The sequence below is a fragment of the Arachis ipaensis genome, chromosome B3, assembly GCF_059453495.1.
Source record: "Arachis ipaensis isolate K30076 ecotype BB chromosome B3, ASM5945349v1, whole genome shotgun sequence".
Classification (NCBI taxonomy): Eukaryota; Viridiplantae; Streptophyta; class Magnoliopsida; order Fabales; family Fabaceae; genus Arachis; species Arachis ipaensis.
In genome coordinates, this window is record NC_142438.1 from 140,733,195 (window position 1) to 140,746,836 (window position 13,642).

The window sequence follows — 13,642 nt, forward strand, 5'->3', positions numbered from 1 at the left end:
TAAAACAATATTTTATCCTTTATTGTATTATGATGTAATTGAAAAATAACTTCTTCAAAATGAGTATAAAATTATATCTATATCCCCATCCCCACCCCTCACAAAACCAAGAGAAAATAAAAAACTTAGGGATTGCTTAAGCATTTACAAGCGGCTCACTGATTTGAAGCAATTCGTTTTTGAGACCCGTGAAAACAACAGAATCTGTTTCCAGTGGCTTGAACTTGATTAGAGCTGAAGGTACCAAGTCCTCATCCTCCAATGTTTTACTGTTCTCCCCTGCTTTGGCGAACCGAGGGATTGCCTGCCGTCGGACTACTACCGGATGCATTAGCTCAAACTCCAAACCTGGTTGTTTCAATGCAGAACTGACAAACTGCATCATCAACATGAAAATTGAGAATAGTGCTGAGTAACTGTCCCAGAAGAAACACTAAACTTATAAAAGATGGGGGATATGCAAGGTAACAGTCAAATCCGTCCATAATGTATTGCATGAGTTTACAACAATATATATACATACAACATAAATCATTTTATACAACTAGGAACTTCTTTGTAAATTGCAATTATAGTTATCCAACAGTAAATTGTTAGCTCAAGAAATTTCCAACTTCTATGATTGAATTTTTCCCCTCAAAACCAAGTATCAAATTTGTTGAAGGACAAACCTCATAGAGGGCCATAGTTGGTTCCCATGGAGAAAATACACCTTGAAGTACAACTCCATCTGGAAACTGAACCCTAATAATAGCTTTTGTGTATCTCTTCTTGGCAGCTTTTGCTTGCTTTTCCTTTAATGACTTGGGAATTAAAAGCTGAGACTCTTCAATCTTTTTTCTCCTTAATTCAGCTTCTCTTCTCACCTCTTCAACTGAAAGTTTATAGAAGGAATCTGGTAGCTCAATTTTTGCTGCAACAGTTTCAGGAACGGCAAAGAAGACCTTCACCTATAAGAAACAATATTTTTTTTAAACAGGACAAAAGTTTAGAGATATTTAATCTAAATAATTGGTTTGCCAGTAATACTTTAAATGGACCAAAGTACCCAAAACTAATAGGAAAGACAATGACAAACAACTTCATCTCTGCAAAATAACAAATAGAGAATAAAACTGAATATATTTGAAGAATCAAGGTTATTTAGATATCCACTAACAACTAACAAGGTATATCCGTGTTTTGATTAAGGCTTCTTTGCCGCTGCCTTATCTTCAGTAAATGAGGATAAGAATTGGAACGAAGACCAAAATATGACCCTTAACAGATTGAGACGAAAATAAAAACAGGGCTTCTATTCAAAGATTCATCAGGTTGATACATTTCAGCAGTTTTGCTTATGTCTTTCTGCTAGAGTAATTTGAGTGAAATTCTTACAAAGATTATGGCTTGTTGACATCTGCTGCGTCTATTCCTAATTCAAACCAACTTATGCCATCCATCAGTAATTACCAAATGCAAAAGAATGACTAAGTTTTCCAACCAACCCCCAGTGTCATGATTCCAAAGCCAAATACTAGTAATTACTGATTCACACATGACCTAAATGTGATTTCAAAATACAGAGACTATTAAAGTATTACCTGTCTGTCGATAGGCTTGGATTCAGGTTTTGCATCTATGTTGTCAGCAGAAGCTGCAGCCAAATTCTCACTCTTTGGAGATACTTGCAGCACCAGCTGTGATTCCAGCAACAGTGTTGCTTTCTTGATCAATCTTATCTGCTCTTCTGAAGGAAGCTCCATGACGGCCCAAGTCTCGCCATTCTCGTCCTTAAGTTCAAAGCCAAGAAAGCAAATCAACTCAGTTCCACCGATAACCTCGGCAACAGCCTCCTTAATTTTAGGATTGCCCAATCTGATCTTCCTAAACTTGGCATTTTCAGGCTCTCTAACAACATTCTTCAACAGCTTCAAAAGAATGTCGATGGATCCGTGGGAAGGCTTCCCTGAGACGTAAGTGCCAACACAAACCTCCAATTCAGCATTGGAGTCGGCTCCAGTGTCTGGCAATTGAGACACATCAGCACGCTCACCGTTGTTACTCAAACAAGTGTCCACATGCTCCGAAACCTCATCTTCGGATCTAAAAGAATTGCCACAAACAGGACACTCATATACATTAAGTGAATACCCGTTTTGAGATCTCTTGGATGATGTGACGAATGAATCAAATGGGTCGAACCCAGAAGTTGGAGGTTTGCGATCCCTCTCGCCGGAAGAGGCGGTGGCTTTGTGGGGCGGGGGCGTGGGATTGGAATTGAGGGGGCGAGGGCGAGGGGTGGAAGTGGAATTAGCGGTTGCATAGGGAGGAGGAGAGGGAGAAGAAGAAGATCCCAAGACACGACCTTGTCCCTTGAATTTGGCGGAGGATGAAGAGGTGAAAGAGTTGTTGACTTTCTTCATGAAGCCTTTCATCTTATCTTTAACGTCGTCCATTTTCTAAAGGGGAATCAAGAGAGGAATCGCGTAAAGAAGGAGAAGAAGGAAACCTTGGAAGCTCAGAAGCAAGAGAAGAGAAAGGAGGTGCTTTGCGCGTTCAATTTTGAGACCGTTGACAAACACTAACGAGTGCAGCAGAATATGTATGTAATATTCTTACGGAGTAATCAGGGACCAAAGCGAGTAATCACTCATCACTAACCCCACGCCGCCTCCGTTAAGCAACTCTTTTTTTTTTTTCGACGTTAAACTACTCTTCCGCGGTTCCACCTTATCTGAGGACAACAATAAAAAAGTATCGTATCCCATAAATTCAGTCTATCAGAATATATAAATTCAATTATAATTTTAGTCTTTATTATTTTATCTTATCTTATCTTTAATTATTCTTATCTTATCTTTATTTATTTTTATCTTTTTTAACCCAATACTCTATATATATTTAGTTTTACTTTTAAAATATAATTCAATCAATCAAAAAATACAAAATATAATATTCTTCCTCTCTTCTTTTTTTATTCTTTCATAATTTTATCACTCGAGTTAGTTAAGCAATTAAGAAATACCAAATATTTGAAAAATATTATAAAATAAATCAACAAAGAAGAAGAAATAGATATAAAATAAAAAGATGTAAATAAATAACTATAATATTATTATATCGATATAATAGAAATGATTCATATATATATATATATTGGTAAATGCTACTTTACGTATCTACCCTCTCTAAAGTAACATATAAGTTATCCTCTCTGATGTGTCACATTCTAATTCGATGTTTATTTTAATATATTTGTTATATATTTATTAAAATACTAATTTAAAATTTTTTTATATTAACTAAATTCTAAACTAAAATATTGATGTGACAAATTAAAAATAAAAACACAAATTAGTGTCACCGTGAAAATTTTCAATTTAAAAAATTTATCGTGTCAAATAGATCTTTAAATTTGAAAATTTATTCTATACAATTTCGTATCGAATTATATGAAAAAAGGAAGAAATTGAAACATTTTATATCTTATTTTTTAAAGATTAATGTAGCTAGTTTGCAATTATTTTTTATGAAGGTCTGAATTTTTATTTAATTTTTGTTAGAAATAAGAGATTTTGTGTGAAAAATAAAAGAGTAATATATAACATTATTTTTCAAATATTTTATTAAATTTTCAACAAATTTTAATGACCCGAAATCAATTTTTAATTTTTTATTTTATTAGATAAATTAATCATCCAATAAATTCTACTAAAAATTTAGAATAAATAAACATTAAAATAAGACACATCAGAGAAGGTAACTTACATGTTATTTTATAGAGAGTAGGGTAACATATATATAAAAAGAGTTAAATCTCAAAGTAGTCTCTGAACTTGCACTCGAGTCTCAAAGTGATTCCTGAAATTAATAATTATTTAAATTCGTCTCCAAAATTGCCCTCTGGGATTTAAAGTAGTCCCTAAAATAATTTTCGTCCATCATTACCATTAAAGAGGATTAAAACAACGTCGTTTTGTATTATATATATAAAAAAAAAAAACACCTGAGTCTCCCTTTTCCTCTCCCCCTCCCCTTCTCCTTCCCCTTCCGCTTCCCTTCCTCTTTTTCTTCTTCCCCCCTTATTCTCTGTTCTTTGGTTTCTCATCATCACCCCCTGCCAACGAGCCACCACCAGAGGACACCCCCCTCTCCGCCTGCAACGTTGTGAACCACTGGCGCAACCTACAGGACCACCGAAGCCAGCCCCTTTTCCTCACAAGCTCGCTGCCGGCTGCCACCACCCTAGCGCCGCCAACAAACCCAGACCGCGCGCGACGTCTCCCTCTGTCGTTCCCTCCCAAGCCACCAGCCGCTAGCAACTTTAGAGACCACCCACAACCCCTTCTTCTACCCTCCTCTTCCTATTCTTCTTCTCCTTATTTTTTTTCTCCCCTTCGCGTAAGACCAGCTACCGCTGCCACCACCTTGCACTGCTGGCCTACTCCTTTCCTTCGGCCTTATCATCACTCACAGAACACGACCTCCAACCTCTCCTTCTAACTCGCCAATCTCTTACTAACACAGAGAAACAGCAGAATAGAGGATAGCCCTTGTTCTTCTTCCTTCTAGCAAGAACATGGTACAAATTCAAAAGACTTGTCATTTTTTTTATTTGTTTTTTTTTTTTTTTTGCGTATTTGATGAAGAAAGCAAGAAACCCAAGAAGCAAAAAATGGTTGTAAGAGGTGAAAGATGCATATTTTGGTGAAAAGGGAGGGAAAGTTGAGACGGGCATTGGTGGATGGCCGAAGAGGGATGCTGGAGATGACAGGAAAAGGGATAGTGAGCGTTGGGGAAGGGGAAGAGGAGCGGGAGGAGAAGGCTTTGTTTTTTTTATATAATACAAAACGACGTCGTTTTAATCCTCTTCAATGGCAAGGATGGACGGAAATTATTTTAGGGATTACTATGAGTCCTGGAGGGCAATTTCGGGGACGAATTTGAGTAATTATTAATTTCAGGGATCACTTTGAGACTCGAGTACAAGTTCAGGGACTACTTTGAGACTTAACTCATATAAAAGAGAGAAGAGTGTTTGACAATATAAAAGAGGGATAGAAAACTTTTATTATTGATTGTGTGTATGTTATCAGAGGCCTTGTCTTCTATTTATACATGAAAAAGTTCAAATATTCAAACTTCATTAATTCTTAATTTGTATTGAGCAGTTAAATCTTTCAATGTTAAAAAGCTCAGCCCCCCACATTAATAGACATCTATTGTTATCATAACACTCCCCTTTGGATGTCTATTTAGGATTATGCCTCGTTAAAATCTTATTAAAAAAATTTAATGGGAAAAAACTTTAGTGAAGGAAAAAGAGTACAATATCCTTTGTGATGGAGACTACCTCATTAAAAACCTTGTCAAGAAAAACCCAATAGGAAAAAACCTGATCAAGGAAAAAAGAGTACAGTCTTCCCGTCTTATTGACATCATTTAATATCTTGAAATCGGCGCATCCCAATCTGATGTACCAATCTTTCAAAGGAGGATTTTGGAAGTGACTTTGTAAATAAATCTGCCAGATTATCGCTTGAGCGGATCTGTTGGACATCAATTGTTCATTGATTTTGAAGGTCATGAGTGAAGAAGAATTTTAGAGAATCTCATTTTTTGTATGCTCGATCTGCAGGCCGAGACAAAATTTAGTCTTTTTAAGATTCTTCATCTCAAACTCTTCTTTTAGAGCTTTTATAATTGTTGGAATCTTTTCAAGGGTTCCAATAATATTTAAATCATCAACGTATACAGCAATTATAATGAATCCAGATGCAGATTTTTTTATGAAAACACATGAACAGATATCATCATTCTTGAATCCATTTTTGGTCAGATACTCAGTAAGACGATTATACCACATTCATCCAGATCACTTTAGACCATATAAAGATCTTTGCAACTTGACTGAATATAACCCCTGCGAATATTCATTGGATTATTTAGATATCTTTAATCCTTTAGCGATTTTCATATAGATATCACGATCTAAAGATCCGTATAAGTAGATTGTTACCACATCCATTAAATGCATATGTAGTTTATGGTATGCGGATAAACTGACAAAATAACATAATGTTATTGCATCCACTACAGGAAAATATGTTTTTTCATAATCTATATCGGGTCTTTGTGAAAAATCTTGTGCCACAAGTCGAGCTTTGTAGTATACAACTTCATTTTTCTTATTTCGTTTTCTCACAAATACCCATCTATATCCAACAGGTTTTACATCTTCTGGTGTACGGACTACAGGTCCAAAGACTTCACGTTTTACAAGTGAGTCTAACTTAGCCTTCATAACTTCTTCCCATTTTGGCCAATCATTACTTTGTCGACATTCTTCGACTGTTCTTAGCTCAAGATCCTTACTTTCATGCATGATATTTAATGCCACATTATATGCAAATATTTTATCGACAATTGTCTTATTTTGGTACGATTTTTCTCCTGTAAAGATATAATTTATCGAGATCTCTTCATTTTCACAATTTTCAAGTACCTGAACGTCTTCTGGCATCAAAACTATATCAGAATTTTGGACAACTGCAGGTGTCTTTACTATGTCTTTATCTTTTTTAATAGAAATAGTATTTACCTCATTTCTTTTTCGAGAATTTTTGTCTTTGGAACCGACAGGTCTACCACGTTTCTAGCGTGAATTTGTTTCAGTGGCCACTTGTCCAACTGGGATATCAATTTGAATTGGAGAATTTTTCAGTTGGTATATAAGATTTGGTTATCCTCTTTGTATCAGAAAATACATCAGGCAATTCATTTGATATTCTTTATAAATGTATAATCTTTTGAACTTCTAGTTCACATTGCCCTTATCAATGATCTAAATGCATCAAGAATGATGCATTTCAATTAAGTTTCTTTTTAGGAAGCTTATTCTCTCTTCCTAATGTTAGAAATTTTGATTCATCAAAATGATAATATGCAAATCGGGCTTTAAATACATCTCCAGTTTGTATCTCAAGATACCTTACTATAGAGGGAGAATCATATCCAACATATATCCCTAATTTTCTTTGGGGTCCCAATTTGGTGCGAGAAGGTGGTGCAATGGGAACATATATCACACAACCGAATATTCTTAAATGGAAAATATTTGGCTGTTGGCCAAAAGCTAATTGCATAGGAGAGAACTAATGGTAACTTGTTGGCCTCAAATGAATAAGTGATGCGGTAGGAAAAATAGCATGCCCCAAGCCGAGGTTAGGAGATTTGTTCTCTTAAGTAAGGGTCTAGCAATTAATTGGAGACGTTTAATAAGTGATTCTGCTAACTCATTTTGTGTGTGAACATAAGCTATTGGATGTTCAACGCTTATTCCGTTAGCCATACAATAAGCATCATAGGCTTGGGAAGTAAATTCACGAGCATTATCAAGAGGAATTGATTTGATTGGATTTTCTGGAAATTGTGATTTTAATTGGATAATTTGGATAAGTAATCTCGCAAACACCAGGTTGTGAGAAGGCAATAAGTACACATGTGACCATCTCGAATATGCATCTATTAAAACCATAAAATATTTAAAAGATCCATATGGTGGATGAATAGATCCACATATATCGCCTTGAATCCTTTCTAGGAATTCATGGGACTCAAATCCAATCTTTACTGGTGATGGCCTTAAAATTAGCTTTCCTTGAGAACATACAACACAACAAAATTCACTAGATTTAATAATCTTCTGGTTCTTTAGTGAATTTCATAGGAGTTTTCAATAATTCTCCGCATCATGGTTGTTCTCGGATGTCCCAGTCGGTCATGCCAAATTATAAATTCATTTGGGTTGGTAAACTTCGGGTTTACAATGGCATGTGATTCAATTGTACTAATTTCAGTGTAATATAACCCAGATGAAAGTGAGGATAACTTTTCTAATATAACCTTTTTATTTGAATAATGAGTTATGATACATAAGTACTCATGATTTTTCTCATTTATTGTTTCAATATGATATCCATTCTAGCGAATATCTTTAAAACTCAACAAGTTCCTTAGAGACTTGGTAGACAATAGTGCATTATTCATTATGAATTTTGTTCCTCCAAAAAACAAAATCATAGCTCTTTCGGAGCCTTCTATCACATTACCTGAGCCAATATAGTATTAACATATTCTTCTTTTGGTACAAGATGTGTAAAATATATATTACTTTTGAAAATAGTATGCGAACTTACACTATCCACAAGGCAAACATATTCACTATATGTCCTTGCCATTTTTTTCAAAAAAATAATAAAATGAGTAGAAATATTTATACAATAAAATTATTTTCTTGATTAAAAATATTTTTCTAAAAAATATTGTACATAATATCATATACTAAAAATTTTATTATTATTATTATTTTAGAACTTGGCACATTCTATAATTTTAAAATTTATAAACATAAATATTTTATTAAACATTACTTATATACATCACACTTGAAATTTAAATACATAGAAAATAAAACTTAAAATTTTTTTTACATTATTTATTTACATAAGTATTGAACCCAAATATCAAACTTTTCCATCGTTAATCAAATGACCAATATTTTCTTCAGAATTCTCAAAGAAATCAGGTACTTCATAATGAGTGGTGTAATTTTCAGCAACATCCTTCGAAACAAAATTCGTCTCCTTTCCTTTATCATCCTTTTTCAAGGATGCTTGATAAAGATTAACTAGGTGCCTCGGGGTATGACAAGTATGAGACCAATGACCATTTCCACCACAACAGAAACATTTATCCTTTGTTGATTTATTTTACCCATTGTTTCTTTCTTTATCCCACTTCTAGTGAGATCCTTTATTATGAACATAATTTTTCTTCCTTCCATAATTTTTCTTGTTACCAAAACATTGTCATTTACCTCTTCTGGGATTATGATTTGCCCCATTTGTTTCAGGAAATAGGGCGGCGCCAGCTGAACGCGCTTCATGATTTCTTAAAAGTAATTAATGGTTACGTTCAGCAACAAGAAGGAAAGAAATTAGTTCAGAATATTTTTTAAATTCTTTTTCTCGATACTGCAGCCTCAGGAGCACATTCGATGCATGAAAGATCGAGAAAGTTTTCTCTAACATGTCATTATCAGTTATCTTTTCCCCACATAATTTTATTGGTAATTCGAAACATTATTGAATTATATTCATTTATGGATTTAAAATCATGTAGATGTAAGTGCCTCCACTCATATCGAGCTTGAGAAAGTATCACTATCTTTTGATTATTATACCTTTTTTCAAAATTTTTTTCACAGATCTGCAGGATCTTTCAGTGTGAGATATTCATTTTTCAATCCTTCATCAAAATGACGATAAAGGAAGATCATGGTTTTGACTTTATCCTTCTGGGATGCATTATTTTTAGCCTTAATAGTATCTCCAATATCCATTGAATCAAGATGGATTTCAACATCTAGTATCCATGATAAGTAGTTGCTTCCAAATATATCAAGAGCATTAAATTTAAGATGAGAGAGCTTTGACATAATGAAAATTTATTACTTGAGTATTCCTAAATTTTAATCAGAGTCTCGTACTGATAACGTGTTGTAAAATAAATAAATAAATAAGAGAAAATAGATATAAAATAAAGAGATGTAAATAAATAACTCTAGTATATATATAAGAGAAGAGTGTTTGACAGTATAAAAAAGGGATAGAGAATTTTTATTATTGATCGTGTGTATGTTGTCCGAAGATTTGTCTTCTATTTATACATGCAAAAGTTTAAATATTCAAACTTCATTAATTCTCAATTTGTATTGAGAAGTTAAATCTTTCAATGTTGAAAAACTCAACCGCCCACATTAATAGACATCCATTGTTATTATAACATAAAACAATACAAATAAGTTAAAATCAATTTAAAATTTTTTATTTTATATTTATTAAGTATTTTCAAAATAAATATATGATATTAAATATAATAAATATATATTTTTAGATAATATGTATATAAAATTATAGATATTAAATTAAATAAGATAATTTTAAATTATTATCCCCTAGTATTATTGTTTTAAGTTATATCAAAACTGTTTATAATTTTTCTTAATTTATTCTCACAATTGATAAATAAAATTTTAATCATATTAAGTGTATACTATTGCATATCCTACCCAAAACATAAAGGAAGACCCAATAAGAATAAAAGGCCCATCCAAAAGGGGTGACCTCTAGTCCTCTACTCATATCCGACAGAGATCAAACACGATGAAAGAGACCGGCTTGTACTTATCTAAATAAGTAACTGTCTCTCTGAATCTCTCATATTACTATCTTTATCTCCACTAAAAGATAGATTCTAACAAACTCTCAAGGTAAAAGTAACGGTTATTCATCAATAAAGGTGGAACTACTCCAATAAAAGTGGTTAACAACTCTACTATAAATATACTGACACCCCTCAAGTATATACACATTACACCTTCCATTCTACTTCTATTATACCAAAACTCTGCTTAAAATCCTTATTAACTTAAGTATCGAAGTCTTTTGCAGGTACCACCCCCACCTCCTTACGAGGAACTTGGACGGCGGTACCTGCGCACCAAACAAGTCGGACGCTACTTCAGAAGGGTTATAAACCTTACGTTCAAACCAACATCAATGTTTCAGGTAACCTTTAGAACAACTATAATCAATCACTAGTATAAAATATATATTAAAAACAAGTTAAATAATATATATATATATATATATATATAGTTAATTTTAGTAACTAATTTTGATGTACAAAATAGTATTTTTGAAAAAAAAAAATATCTAAGTCTAGTCTTAAATTAAAATTTAGGAATAACATAAATTCTAAAATGTAGAATTGACTGAATTGTAGATCAATGAAATTATTAAGAGTTAACCTAAATGAAACGTGTATTCAAGCATGAGTGGGAGATTTGTTTACCAAAACAGTTCATGTGTGATATTTTTTCCGGCAGTGGAAGCAGAATATTTGAAGCTTGAGAATTACTAGTTTTTTTCCATTGAACAAAAGACTCTTTTATGAGTGTTCAGAATGTCTAAATTTGCATATTAATCCAAAGACACACCCTATGAGTTCCAAATATGATTGAGTGTTCTTTAGTTTATTTTTTATGTCTTTTGTTATATAAAAATTCTGTCTGAAGCTCATCATCGAATTCTGCGCGGTTTAATTGAACTGGATTAGCAACTCATGAAAGAAAAGAAGTGGATTCATATAGTATAAACGTATAACTTCCCCCGATTCATATACTAGTTTTCTGTTTTCCCATGAAAACGTCCGATTAGTCTTTTTTTCCCCCCAGTTTGATAGACGGATATATATGCCTCATCTATGAGGCCAGCAAAACCTTAAAAATCCCTTCGAACCGCAGGAATACGTGCATTGTGGAGGTACTTAAAAGTTAAAATATTACACTAATAGGTATTATAATTAATTACGCTAGTCGCTAGCATAATCCAAGATGAGGCAAGATTAACAAGATGAGAAATATAGCAGGAAGAGAAACTGCTTAAGAGAGGTGCATGAATCATAACCAACTTGTCTAACAATGTGCTACAAAAGACGCCTCCAACAACCATGGAGCATAACCAGAGCTCCAGGAGACAGACTTAACCAATTAACTGTAATAACAGTTAGGCATTAGCAAACATAATCGAAACGTGAAAAGCAAAACCTGTTGTGTACTCGGTCACGCAATGATCATACTAACACTATCTATTCTTGGGGACTGGGGAACTGAGGAAGGTTCAAGTTCATGAAGCATGAAGCATGAAGCATTCAAATGAGCTTGGAATCTCTAAATATTAAATTGGGAAACATCAATAACCCCCAACAAAGTACTAATAAATTATCTGCAATCATCGCCCAGAGAAAAAATGTTGATCTCATCAGCACCTATAACCAACACCAGAATCACGAGATACTATCGCAGACTAGGCACAACATTAGCAAGCCATCTTCCTAAACTAACATTCCATTGCAGCAACTACAGCCCGTTAAGCAAGCACTTCCGTCAATAATCACGCAAAATCAAGTTTCCAAATCTATGATGTACAGAGATATAGGTGCCAATTACTGCGTGACTTGTCCCCTTCGAATAGAAATGTTCCCCAAACAAATTAATACACAATAATAGATTGAAAATGCAAGAATCCCAAAATGGAACCCTATAATTATGACTTGTGAATCACGTCGTGTAAATTTAACATTGACTCAATAACCGTCAATTTCTTTTAACTAAAAAGAACGGATACAACTTGTTCCTAGCAGTAGCACACTTCAACAACATCGACGACGACGACAAAAAAAAAAGGGGGGAAAAAGGTTCAATTATATAGCTGGAACCGAAACTGAAAGAGACAGAGACAAAATTATAAGTAGGGATCGGGGAAAACCTAGGGAAAAAGAGAGAAGCTCAATCGCGATTCTTCAAGCGCTCAACGCGCTGGTTCAACTGCTCGATCTTGACGACGAGGTTGGTGACGGAGTAGAGAAGCCAGTAAAAGAGGAGCGCGGAGGCGATGAGGAGGGCGTTGCGCTGACTCTTCATGATGGACTTCTGGTGGCGGAGGTGCTCCGTGGGAGTGCACGAATCTCCCTCGCAGGAAGGCCTTGTCTCGTACTTCCAGTAAATGTCCATTAACAGGAAGAGGCAGAACGGAACCACGGAGAGGAACGGTTTTAGGAGGTTGCGCGTGACGGCGATGAGACCCCTGCGAAGGCCGTCGAGGCCGGGGATGGTAAGGAGGAGGACCATGATTGCCTCTGCGGCAGCAGCGTAGCCTAGCACAACCCACTCGAGCGCCATCGGTGTCAGATCTGTGGTTTCGGTTGGGGGGATTTGAGTGAACGAATACTCGTTTTCTTCGATGACAAGTAGCTTTTCTTCCTCTTCTTTATTTTGTGGGCCTCGCTAAATCAGGGAGCTTTTATATACGCACAGGGATATAACCATCATGCGACACGTGCTGTACACGTGACACTCCAAGAGTGAAGATTTTCTTTTTTTTTTTGGTCAGGATTCAGACCCACAGACGGGCCCAAACCGCCGAAGACCGGAGCCCCAACAGAAACGCGACGCCCAGCCTTCCGAGGTCCATCGCAGATTTGGAGTCCGGTTGATGCTCTCTGTTTTGTCAGCGGCGCCAAACCTTAATCCCCTCTCCTGCCATAGTCCCGAAGTGTATGAGCCCTTTTCCATCGGCAGTCCTTTTTCGCGTGAAGAATATTTTAGCTTATTTCTTTTTTGGACTAAGTACTATGAAGAGTTTGGGTTTCTAGAATAATGAGGAGTTGAATCTATTAATTATTACGATTCTGAGCTTCAAGCCCAACTATGTAACTATGGTCTGAGGCCTAACCACAGTTTTTGGTGAGTTTAGATGAGGCTCACCTGTTGCAACCAACAAAAGGCCCAGGAAAAACGTAATCTGTCTCGCAAAAAGTATATAGATTAGATTTTGATGTTTCAAAGACCACAAAAAAAAAAAAAATTGATATTTTTTTTTATAAATATGGTTAAAATAAGACTGTTTGACTCTTAAAATTTGGAAATTTTGAATCAAGTGAATGCTTTTTATATGTGAATGGCTGTTATGTTTGGAATAGCATATGTAAAATTTAGAATTTCTTAAAAGATGGTTTTGTTTGGTACAATGGGATT

General features: G+C 34.7%; 2 protein-coding genes across 2 annotated transcripts; both read right to left on the bottom strand.

Moving 5' to 3' along the window:
- On the bottom strand, positions 1 to 2,703 carry PUX2 (plant UBX domain-containing protein 2). The gene is made up of 3 exons (XM_016335376.3): positions 1,584 to 2,703; positions 672 to 950; positions 1 to 376 (listed from the first exon to the last, which is right to left on the bottom strand). The coding sequence occupies exons 1-3, from the start codon at positions 2,436 to 2,438 to the stop codon at positions 137 to 139; spliced, it is 1,374 nt and encodes a 457-aa protein (XP_016190862.1). The 5' UTR covers positions 2,439 to 2,703; the 3' UTR covers positions 1 to 136.
- Positions 2,704 to 12,115: 9,412 nt separating this feature from the next.
- LOC107631815 (uncharacterized) lies at positions 12,116 to 13,285 on the bottom strand. Its single transcript, XM_016335375.3, has one exon. It carries the CDS (start codon positions 12,785 to 12,787, stop codon positions 12,395 to 12,397), a length of 393 nt encoding a protein of 130 aa, XP_016190861.1. The 5' UTR covers positions 12,788 to 13,285; the 3' UTR covers positions 12,116 to 12,394.
- Positions 13,286 to 13,642: the final 357 nt, after the last annotated feature.